The sequence below is a fragment of the Anopheles cruzii genome, chromosome 2 (genome assembly GCF_943734635.1).
Source record: "Anopheles cruzii chromosome 2, idAnoCruzAS_RS32_06, whole genome shotgun sequence".
Taxonomy (NCBI): domain Eukaryota; kingdom Metazoa; phylum Arthropoda; class Insecta; order Diptera; family Culicidae; genus Anopheles; species Anopheles cruzii.
The window spans coordinates 38,428,012-38,439,283 of record NC_069144.1 but is presented as its reverse complement, the minus strand read 5'-3'; the positions used below and the strand labels follow the sequence as shown (position 1 = coordinate 38,439,283).

General features: G+C 48.1%; 2 protein-coding genes across 2 annotated transcripts in view; both read right to left on the bottom strand.

Annotated features, from left to right (window-relative positions):
• Nucleotides 1–2,688: 2,688 nt before the first annotated feature.
• On the bottom strand, nt 2,689–6,436 carry LOC128279027 (nose resistant to fluoxetine protein 6-like). The gene is made up of 12 exons (XM_053017748.1): nt 6,128–6,436; nt 5,857–6,061; nt 5,611–5,787; nt 5,258–5,457; nt 5,022–5,197; nt 4,774–4,942; nt 3,797–3,990; nt 3,499–3,649; nt 3,211–3,397; nt 2,998–3,140; nt 2,774–2,922; nt 2,689–2,707 (listed from the first exon to the last, which is right to left on the bottom strand). The coding sequence occupies exons 1-12, from the start codon at nt 6,434–6,436 to the stop codon at nt 2,689–2,691; spliced, it is 2,079 nt and encodes a 692-aa protein (XP_052873708.1).
• A 1,659-nt stretch (nt 6,437–8,095) lies between these two features.
• Nucleotides 8,096–11,272, bottom strand: part of LOC128268824 (probable beta-hexosaminidase fdl) — a 28,017-nt gene continuing 24,840 nt past the window's right edge. The window contains exon 6 of the mRNA XM_053006078.1: nt 8,096–11,234. Within this exon, the coding sequence (XP_052862038.1) occupies nt 10,073–11,234 (1,162 nt within the window). The 3' untranslated portion in view covers nt 8,096–10,072. The remainder of the gene's footprint in view (nt 11,235–11,272) is intronic.

Here is an 11,272-nt window from a genome sequence, read left to right as displayed (position 1 = left end):
TCATCGCTCCAGGTCGCACGATCCGTCAGTTGTCCTTACTAGCGTTTATTGAGGAATTCCTTTACGTTGTAGGCTATATTAAAATATAACATTGAAACCAATAAAGAACTAAATAAACATAATGCTGCAAATGTAAAGTAAGGGCGATTAATTTAATTAAATTTTGGCAAATTTTTAATCCTTTTCCATTCGAAATGCAACGGCTAATCCCCCGACGCTTAATTGAATGCCCCGAACTGAACGATTTCCCAACCAACCCACAATTGCTCGTTGTGAGCGCAACGAGTTGGGAAAATTGGTTCAATGAGTCACCGGAGTTTACCGGCTAATTTTCCAACCTCATTACGCACATCATTTATATTGTTTCGATACGGTGCGGTGTTTCTTTGTGCATGACGACGACGGAGAGATGCCTCTGCCTCCGTAGAGACTCGCACTCGGAAAGCGAAAGTGTCGAAGCTGTCGATGAGCTCGTTTCAATTTCTTTTGGCGCAATCGCGATCGCAAATGGTCTACCGCAAGCGTAGCAAACGAAAGAGTTATTAAATTTACCACACTCGCCATAAACCAGCAAGTGTCTAGCAAGCTTAATGGGCGTCATCTTCGTGAAACGATCGGGCGGGTGATAGAAAGCTCAAGGTCACCAGCTGTTTCTGCGGCTAGACCGCCACTGGGGAGCTCCAGAGCCGCGGATGAATGAAAGTGGTGGCCGCGCAATTTGTGGGGGGCTCAGCGGGCGCGTCACGCGTCACGCATTATTCGCACCAAACCGGTTTGCCGCCAGCCGGTGGCAGGTTGGTCACTTATCGTGACGTGGCGTGAATGTAATGGCGTGCAGTTGCACGAAGCACACGCCGGAAGGTTTGCTACACGGCCGCAGATCGCAGCAGGAAAATCAGGGACTCCGGTCTCATCTCGCTCAATTAAAAGAAAACCCGTGACTACATATTCAAATCGTGTTCTGTGACAAGGATCGCGCACGATAGGTTCAATTAAGCGATCTCCGCGGTACTTGCCGGGATGCCGACTGAATCTTGTAATGAAATCACAAAAACGGGCACTTAAGCCTCTAAATAACAGTGTTTACAAAACGAAACGAGCCACCATTAATGTCGATTGAGCGGCTCGCTGGCCGGGGTGCGCGATTTGTTTCTAGAATATTACAAAACTACGCTTAATATGCACATTCAACTCATCAATCACCGTGGGAGTGCGGCCACTGTGCGCACTTGCGGTAGTACGCAAAACCAAACACGCCAAGGTCGGAGACTTCCTTTAAGGAGATTTGCTGCAATGCGAGTTAGCAATTTATCAATAGTATTATGTAACATTGTGTGTTTAACAACCCGAGGGATAGTTCGAGAATTCTTTCCACGGTTCGTACCTGAGAACTGGTTCAGGAACTACGAATGGGAAATCAATGCAGACAAGTTTGAATAATTTGTCCAATAATTTCCCCATTAGCCAAACGCTTTCCACTTAGGCGATTCCTAGAACAGGTGAGGCGGCCACTTGATAAATGGTAACGAGTAGACTTTGTCTGTGAAGTGCAGGAAGTGAAACTGGAACCACTTCTCACGATTCCTGACTAAATAATCGAGAGAACGGACCACTAATGATCAGTGACATGAGTCGGTGTCGGACATTTTAATGTGAACTATGTACCGGTCGTTTGCTCTTGCATTTAATGTAACACATTGTGTAGAATCCTAACCTGTATTTGTTGAAATAAAGAATTAAATAGATTTAGTAGAATAGAAAAAAAAACAAAAGAAAGAAAAGGAAAAGACGTAATCGGAGGAGTTGAAATAAAAAGAAAATATTACTTACTTACTTACATATTTTATTACATCAATCATAGTAGTCCGCTCTCATTATTCTGATTCCGACAACAGACTATTTTGACAGATCTCTACATTCGGTGAGAGATGTCTCCATTATTATTAGGGCCAGGCCTGTAAATTATTAAATCGTTAAATTTGACCAAATCCTCCATCTTTATGCGAATATTGTTAGAAATGCCTCATCGGAAGCTCTTGAAATCGGTCGTTTCGTCGGCGAACAAGATATCGTTCTTATCACAACATCAAATATTCAAACCGGTCATCGAAGCAGGTTTTTGGTAGCTAAAACATGCATCCGTAGTTAATACGTCGAGGTTCTAATGAACCACGAAGGATGTCTACTTATGGACGACGCTCGTCAAGATGGCTTCTAGACAGATTATTTTGGCCAAACTTCTTCCAGTGTAAGTGATATTATTTTTTATGGTTTATTAAAATTTACATTGCTGACAGGTCATAGGGCTCGTTGATACGGATTCAAGTTCACCTAAAGGTGTCGATGATGCCAACGAGATGTGTTAATGTTCCCATAACATGACAGATAAGATTGATCTAGGCACGGAGTGTCTAGCAACTGTTGCGAGGTATTCGCAGAAAATCGCAGATTTCAACAAAACTGTTGGTTATAATGTTTCTTTTATTTACATTTTACATTTTTAATAAATCAAATAACAATATAATCTTTGGTTAACACAACTCTACCTTTGAATGAATAAGATCGTACCATTGTTAATGCCATTCGGCAACCACGGCCCATCATCATTATGATTCGCGTTTGCTTTCTGCCACCGTCGCCGAAGATTCTGTAGTCACTTGGCAGCCATTGGTTACCATCTGTATCTCTTCACGGTAGACGCTTTCGGCTAAAAAATCACAACATAAAGGAGGTGGTCAAATTCGGAACCAGAGCTCCCCTTCTTCCGTCCCACTTGGGCCTGGGCGGGCTTTCCGTACTTTGGCGTTGGGTCGGTCGACGAAAGATAGCTTTCTGAACGTTCGCAAACGGAATCTCTATCAACAGGCACATTAGCGTGCCCATGACGTGCGCCAACACCAGCGTCGATGACGTCGAAACGAGCTACGCGGCAGAGAGTGAAAGGGATTCTAGTAAACGGTCCTTCTCAACGGCGGCCAACGCGCGCGGTCAACTTACAATCCTCATGTCGCTAACGTAAATCGGTTGCCGCTCGTTACCCAACGTGACACGGATGATGAACAGATGGCACAGAAACACGCAGTACGTTACCTTACCCAGGGGCCGAAAGATTGGATTACGGAGGGCACGGCGTATGAATCCTAAAAAGCCGGGACGATGAGTCTCAGGGTTGAAAGGGCAAATGGTGCGTCCATCGGCCGTGCCACTTACCACCGACACCGAGCGCCAATCCAACGAACAGGACACCGAAAAGGATGCCCCAAAGGTTTTTCGCCAACGCCGCGTACAGGGCTATCCAGAGAGCGGGCTTCTCGAAGTCGTACGCGTAGAATATGTACGCCGACAGGAGCGAAGCTATCGCGACCGGAAGTGATGCGTACCAAAGGACGATGAATTGCTGCCGAATTGAATTACAAGTGTTTATGGTGAAACTGTTTGATAGAATTATTACAGGCCCATTGCCGATGCCGTGTCTTCCCGTCTTCGGTGCACACTCACCTTGTTTCGCGCGGCCTCGAAACCGCGATGCTTCAGCTTCCGATACATCAACCCAGCCATCAAGCCGGCCAAATAGCTGCCCCCGTTGGTGTGCGTCGGGATGTACATTCTGCGGTACGCCGGATCGTACCACAGCACGTACTTAAGGGCCCTTCAGGGAGAGGGTAGTAAATAAGGCGCACGGTGCGTCAGATGCGATAAAAACCTTGGCGCATCATCGCCATTATCGGTCACTTTCGATAACGGGGCTCACTTTAAGAGTGTGCTCGTGTGAGGCATCCAGGAGCGGCACACTTACTCGGGTCGCAGCATGACGACTCCTTCGAAGCGATTGATGTACGTCACGATGCCAGGCACGGCCAGGGCCGTGAGGGAAGCCAGCGCGAAGAGGGGCATCAGTGTTTTCGGGAACCGCCACGTAACGCCAAGCAGCATCAGCCCGAGGACGAAGAGCTGAAAGTCGGTCGCCAGGTACCAACTTTGCTGGAGGCACTGCAGAGAATCCGAGGCAATGGTTAGAACGGAACAATCGTATATAACATTCATTTTCGGGATTTAAAGAGACCCAGATAGGAATACAATTTTAGCATGAACTAGCAGCTGGGAACGCCATTTTAAACAAATTCCTGCGATGCTGTTTCGAAGAAATGAAATGACTTTTTTATCGCACCATTAACCTCGTATTGATTAGCAACTAACTTTTTATCCTGTGAAAGTTGCTTAAATAATCAAATCGAAGCATGAGCTGCTTGCCAACTGGCCGCTGCTAATGATTCAATTCATTAGCATACACCAATAAAGTTTCTATTTTACATATAGATCGAAACAAACAATATGTAATTAATCGACCAAATAGAATAAAAATGTAATTTGAAGGTAAGAATTAAAAAAATAGAATAAACTCTTTCGGTTGACCCACATAATTTATGGTTAGATTTACGGTTAATAGTAAAAACGATTGTATAATTACGGCTCATTAGAAAGGCTATAATAAAGTGTTTTCTGTATAATAATTGAATCATTACCCAACGATACTGATAAGCTATAGGCACGAAAACTGTCGTTTGCACCTAATTAAATGCACCTCATTTATGAAAAGTTAAATACAAAAAAAACGATAAAAAACGGCAACATTAACCGTAACAAGCATAAATTAGCAACCCCTCGAATAGCAAACGACCGACTGAAAGTAGTAATTACGGTGACTAACGATAAAAAAACGGTAAAGTTAACGGTAAAAAACACGCTGCATCGGAACATGCACCCGGAACTTACCGGTTGCGAGACCGTGACGTAGTTGTTGACGTACAGAACGTTCGCCCACCAGTTGCTCCGGCAGAAGGTGCGCTCTGTTTCGACGATCCGCTTCCAGATCGGTCCGTCCTGTAGCCGGATCAGCCAGGTGGCGTCGAGCAGCATCATAAACCCGTACACGGGGGTCAACCTTCGAGGGGAGAGATTGGTTCGTTCGGTCACTGGCGGTCAGACGGATCGGATGGGCTGGCCGGGCCGTGCACTCTTACCTTAGGTACCGATACAGGATGCTTTGGCCAAAGTTGCGCCATCCGAAGATGCGCTGGCCGCTCCGTTCGACAAGGTCCGCGAACTGAACCGCCAACAGGAATCCACTGATAGTGAAGAAGATCTGCACCACGGTGATGCCGTTAAATATTAGCATCGTCACCAGTCGGCGATAGTTCTGTCAAAAGAGGCCATATCTTAGACACCCAGACTACCGGCGACGGTCACCGGAGCTTACCAGCTCGACGTACTGTGGGTTGAGCAGCGGAAAGATACAGTTAAAGAGCATCGAGTGGCCAGCAATCACCAGGTACATGACGAGGAAGCGCGCCGCCTGGATGAAGCGAAGGTCCTGCGCCTTGGCGGTGTCCTCTTGGCCGGAGGTCGTTAGCGATTGCCAGTTCCGCGGCAGCGAAAACGCCACCAACAAGTTGGTCCCTGGCATTTCGGAAACAATGGATTCATTAGAACAAACCGATACGCTTGAAAACGCGAATATCCTTTCGCTCCTGCGTTCACAGCGAGATAAACAATTCAGAGGTCCGATGCCACCGATGAGAATTACGAATCAAATATTCTTCTCACACTTACACCGACCGGGATGTCCCGTTCCGGATTGATAGTAATCCTTCAGCCCACGGGTGCCTTCGTGGGCCTCGGCTGTCGGTGGCCGGATTTTACGGTAACGCTGATAGTCGTAGCACGTCGAGAACGCCGCCAGGGTGAGCAGTGTGCCAAGGACGACCAGAAAGAGCACGTCCACGGTATCTGAAATGGTGGCGGAAAATACATTTTTCATCATTTGGACGAGATTCCGTCGCTTCCCGGCGACGTCACCTGCCGAGTCCTGTCCGGATGTGCCTGTCACAGCGGATCGCTCCGTCGGACGACGGCGGTCGACGATTGTGCAGTATTCGACCGTAGAGTACGCCATCAGCTGGTACTGGCGCAGGAGCTCGAAATTGACACATTGATTGGCTAATCGACGGTAGCGATTGCGCCAATCGAGTGCCCCCCGGAACGTGTTCGGGTCGAACGTGATCTGTGACGTTGCGAAAATTGGATTACACAGTGGCCATCGTTTCCTTTGGATCCCTTTTCAGCTTACGTCATGCGCGCCTGGATGGTCGAAGCGCGCCTTAAAATACTTCATTTGGGTGCGCCTGTCGTACTTGGCCATCAGCTGGGCGCAGCGATTCATGCAGAGGCCTCGCTGGAGCCGATCGTGTCGGAAGCTGCGCTTCGTGTCGCCCGAAAAGTGCCGTATCACCGACCAGCCGGCGATAGTGTCATTCGGTGCCACCCAGCTATCGACCAGACAGTAAACCGACCGGACCGGGAACTCCTCCAGACAGCGATCGTAGTCGTCGTACAGGTAAAGCGGTGGCATCTGGTAGTACGCCGTGACTGGGCGCATTTGTTTGGGGTCAAAACATGGCGGAAGTTTAGTAAAAAGACGCGGTGAACTAGTGTCCCGTCACGGGTTGCAATTAAAAGTGCACCCGTCTGAGTTGTGGACACGGAAGCGAGCCACAGGGTCGTATCTCTTTTACGATGGACGGTGTTGTTAATTTGTATTTAATTATTAATTTCCGCAACCGGTGGGTCCATGCCATGGGACCGACAGAGAGATAAACAAGGACAAAGGATTGCTTTGTAAGAATTGCGGAAGCTTAGAAACACTGCCAGCAAATATTACTTTGGTTATTATTTCAAAAATCTAAATTAAACTTAAAATTCAAAACTTTCAAATATACAACTATATTGAAATTCTGAAATTTAAAACGAGTGAAGATATGTCACTAAAAGCATCCATAAATGGTAGGTAGTAACAGAAAGTAACAACAAATGACCGAATAGAACAGTTCACTGCTTGAAAAAAATACCTAAACTAGCCAAAGAATCGCATCACGGCACGTTCACCTATAAGCTAGAAGTGACCCTTTCCGATTGCCAGATTTTTACCGGGTAGCCACAAATTTACGTTACGTACACGTATTTAAAATTTTACTCCTTCATTCCAATCACATTTTATCAAGTATGAAGCACTCACAATTGAATTCCCCGCCATTAACACACACTGAGCTGTTGCCACTTTCTTCCCCGGTGCATGATGCAATTTTATAGAGAAGAAAAGGCACGGAAAACAGGGATGCAAGCTTTCTCATTGTGCAATTTCCCTGGGTGGTTCACTGAAAGTCTTTCGGTTTAAAGAACTACTCAACGTTCAATCAGAAGCAAGTGATGCCATCTACTGAGCGTGGGCCAAATGCAACCATTTATTGGTGACGTCGATAGAAACACAAACAGACCCATTGGGAACACACACAAAATTGCAACATAATACACTCTCGCCATTCACCGGTAATGGGAGGCGGGTTTTAATGACTTAATTGCATACACCTTCCTTCCTTCTCCAAAACGTTGCGTAGTCATTCCCTAACGTAGGCTAGTTCATCTATCATTAATGCCACCATCACCTTGGCCAACGAACGCCCGTGAGGACGTCCACGTCACTCACAAGCGCATGAAATTCGTTTCCCATGACTGTAACATGCTGTAGCACCGTACCGTTAGTGATTCTGTTCTCTTTAAACCGAGAAGGTGCTTCAAGCGAGCTGAATTCCGTTGCATCAATAATGTGGTTTACTGGAACAACTATCGGAAAAAGGCGGTCGTTCCCCATGAAACATTCAATGGCAAGCGGCGATTTGTGGGAACGGTTGCATCACGTTGCTTTCGTCCTCGGGAGGCAGTCCGGGGAAGCCACTTGTCAGTCTTAAAGTGGCACCAACGCCCCACTAGCAGTGCTGATGCCACGAAGGATGTCATAGTGTCTCCCCCGGGAGCCAGACACAACTTGTCACCACCTGTCCATCAATCCGTGGATTTAAAATGGATAGCACGCCAGGAGCAAATCAGCAAGGCCAACCAAGCGAAAAGAGTCCATTTGACCAATGCACGTCGCCCAAGGATTTGCATTAGGTGATATTTCGGTAGGTTTAATAATAAAAAAACAAGGCTTAAAGAGTTTAGTTAATTAATTTTGTTTCATTACACTATTTTTATTGGACTAATACAAATAAATCGCGTTCAGCTGTACGCGCAACCCAAACACCGCCAGCCAGCAAGCTTTGAAATTTTCACCGCATGACGCAGGGCAGCAAACTGGTGCTTCTTTGTTCGTTTTTGTTCAAAATCGGAAAACTATGTTGTACTCTTTTGCATTCAATCCAACAAACAAACAACAAGCTACATTAGGTACGTTAGACAAATGTTAAATAAACGAAACGAAAGAAACGAAAAATGAGGCACATTTTCTGGCGAAAGCTGTGCAAACGTTACGGAGAACGTAACGGTACCGCAATCGGGGAAATAATGCACCTGTTCTGTCCTTTTTTCTATCGTTTCGTGTTCGTCATCAAACCCACTCGTGTTCCATTGCTAGCCAGCGTTTTGCTAGCTTTCTATCTCGGGGTGGGAAGAAATATATCGTTTATCAGAAACATTAACAAAGTTTAGCTAATTGTAATGCACAGTAAGTAGAGTACGAGTTTGCTCTGCTAAATATTTGTACGTCTGCACGAGACTGATGGTGATGAGTGGGCCATGGTTTTGCACTCGTGTGGTGTTACTACGCAACACATACGCACACACTAATCTAGTGGCCGCCGCAATGCGGGGCGCTAGTGTCCCATCGCAGAGGGAAAGCACCGTAGGGTCGTGGCGTCCATTCCAAAGGACTTGCTTTTTTGTGGTTTTGTCATTTATTAGATTTCCAAGAGAAAAAAACATACTATTCTTAACTAGAAAATGTCATTGTTTTTGTTTTTCGTCGAACATTGTTCCTTACGGTGCACTTTGTGTGGATCGGCGTGTACTGTTCTGCCGTCGCCTACTACTGCTGGTCGGTTTGTGTGTGTGTGTGTGTGCGGTTTTGGCAATCGAAACCATTTACACTCTCTCCCCCTTATAGTACCTCCTTTTCTATGGCATCGTTTACACTATCGCTAAAAATCGACCAACAACAAAAGAGGAAAACAAAACTAGAGTAAACAATCGGAATAACATGGAACATAGTGCCGCAACAGCTACGGCTACGGGTGCTATGTGTGTATATATTGCAAACCACAGGTGGTGGCTACGGAAGGTAAACGCTACGCTAGGTACGAAATCCTCTACAGGTCATTGCGTGTCATTTGAAATAGCTTTCCTTACTGTCCTATTCTTGCCGCTCCGAAGCTCGAAGTTTACGCTCATCTCTGGCCCCGCTTTGCGGCCCAAGGCTATCGATCGGCCATCGATTAGTAATCTAAACCGCCGCACCACACCACCCGCTCACGAGCATGTCCTCGCTAAGTACTTAAGTACAACCGACCGATCGGATTGGCCTTAAAAGGGGTTTTAATAATTTCAATTCTGTTACCATACGGGTACCCGTTCATGTCACCTTTGGCGGGTTCGCGCTAATACACCAGAGAGTCAGGAAACCAAACAAAATTCGGGTTTCACCGGGATTCTTTTTGGCAAATTCCTCCGTTATTCCTACTACGGGTTCGCGCGACGAAAGCGGAACCAAATTAAACAACCTTAAATCATTTTATTCTTCAGACTACAACCGATCATGCTGGCGATCTACGATCTGGCTCTGCTACGTGTGCTACGTGAAACCCTTCGAATAAGTAGCTACCACACTTTATGCCTTCCGCTTACACTATTTACAACCATATCGTTCCATCGTTCCTTCTTGCTATGGGGGGAACAACCGCTTAGCAGGAGTATTATTGGAGCCCCCGCTCCCCTCTTCTCTCTTTGTCGGGTGTATCGTGTGTTGACCTTCGTCCGCCTCCGTCTCTCACTAGAGTCTGTGTCAGGTTCCGATAATCCACTAAATATAAAAGAAATACCGTAGGATCGCAGTCCTTTCGTCAAAGTATCACAACCACAGCGCCTGTATCGCCTGCCTCTCCATTCCTCTTCCTTCTCGTGGCCATCCCTGCCAGTATCCTCCCCACCTCGGGGACCCGCTTTAGTAGAATGGATTGGCGTAATATCATACACATTCGTCTTGGTTCTGCGCACAGTACTTGGGGAAAATGGGCTCCGGTCGGAGCCCGAGCCCGGCCAGGTGCGCCCGGAACACCGACATCCGGTTGTACACTTCGAGCGGCACCGACTCACTGTACCGCTCCTCGACCGGATCGGTCCACAGCCGTTCACCGAGTGCCGAGGCTCGGGGCCACAGGCGCGACTCCAGGATCGATTCGTCGACCTGCTCCGTCCACAGGCACGCCTCGCCGCCCAGTATCTGGTGCATCTGGAGTGAGGTTAGCTTCATCTCGTCCCACGGCCGGTGCTTGTACACCGTCTGCCAGTTGCGGTACGGTGAGCAGGCTCCCTCACCGGTCGACCGCCAGCTACCGAAGCCACAGTCCAGGTACCAGGCGTCCACGTGCGATATCACCAGCCCGTAGCCGGCGTTGACGAGCTGAAAGTTTTCCGGCCACTTACTACCGCCCCACACCTGCACGGCGAACACGCTCTTCGGGAGGCACACGTTGCTCGTCAGCCCGCTCGACCAAACGGCCACCGTACTGGGCACGGTCCCGTTCTGGGCCCGGGCGGCCAACTGTAGCCGATGGTACGCCTGCAGCATAAAGTCACACCAGAGCGTGCGCATGTCGGAGTCGTTAAAGTGCTGCTGCCAGCACTCGAGGTTCACTTCGTCCCCACCGAGGTGGAAGTAGTCGAGCGGACCGACGATCTCCAGCAGCTCCTCGTAGAGCCGCTGCAGGATCAGGTAGGTGTTGTTGTTCTTCGGATTCAGCTGACCGCACGGTGGCTCCCCGCAGTAGTTGTTCCACGGTTGCTGGTTGATGCACAGACTGAGCTCGCCGAGCCCATGCTTCGGCCCCCAGTCCCACCCATTGCCGGCGTGTGCCGGTGCATCGATCTCCGGGATGATCTGAACGCCACGCACTTTTGCAAACGACGCCAACTCTCGGACGTCCTCCGGCGTGTACACCTCCGCCTCGGAGTATGCCCCGTACCGAGCGAGTTGCGGGTAGTGTCGCGAGATGAGCGGGAAACTCTGCGAGTCCGTTATGTGCCAGTGGAACCGGTTTAGCTTCGAGTGCGACATCCCCACGATCGTGCGCTTGAGGGCGTCCAGCGAGAAGTAGTGCCGCGAAGTGTCCACCATCAGACCGCGGTAGCTAGAGTGTAGAGTAAACAGTGAGAAACATTTAGGCAT

What these genes read in the sequence shown, in the direction of transcription:
- LOC128279027 (XM_053017748.1), bottom strand. Translation starts at nt 6,436, where the DNA reads ATGCGCCCAGTCACGGCGTACTACCAGATGCCACCGCTTTACCTGTAC. An exon ending in ACCCACAGTACGTCGAGCTG is followed by an intron (nt 5,198 to 5,257) that starts GTAAGCTCCGGT and finishes CTCTTTTGACAG; the next exon opens with AACTATCGCCGACTGGTGAC. An exon ending in ATTGGCGCTCGGTGTCGGTG is followed by an intron (nt 3,141 to 3,210) that starts GTAAGTGGCACG and finishes CCGGCTTTTTAG; the next exon opens with GATTCATACGCCGTGCCCTC.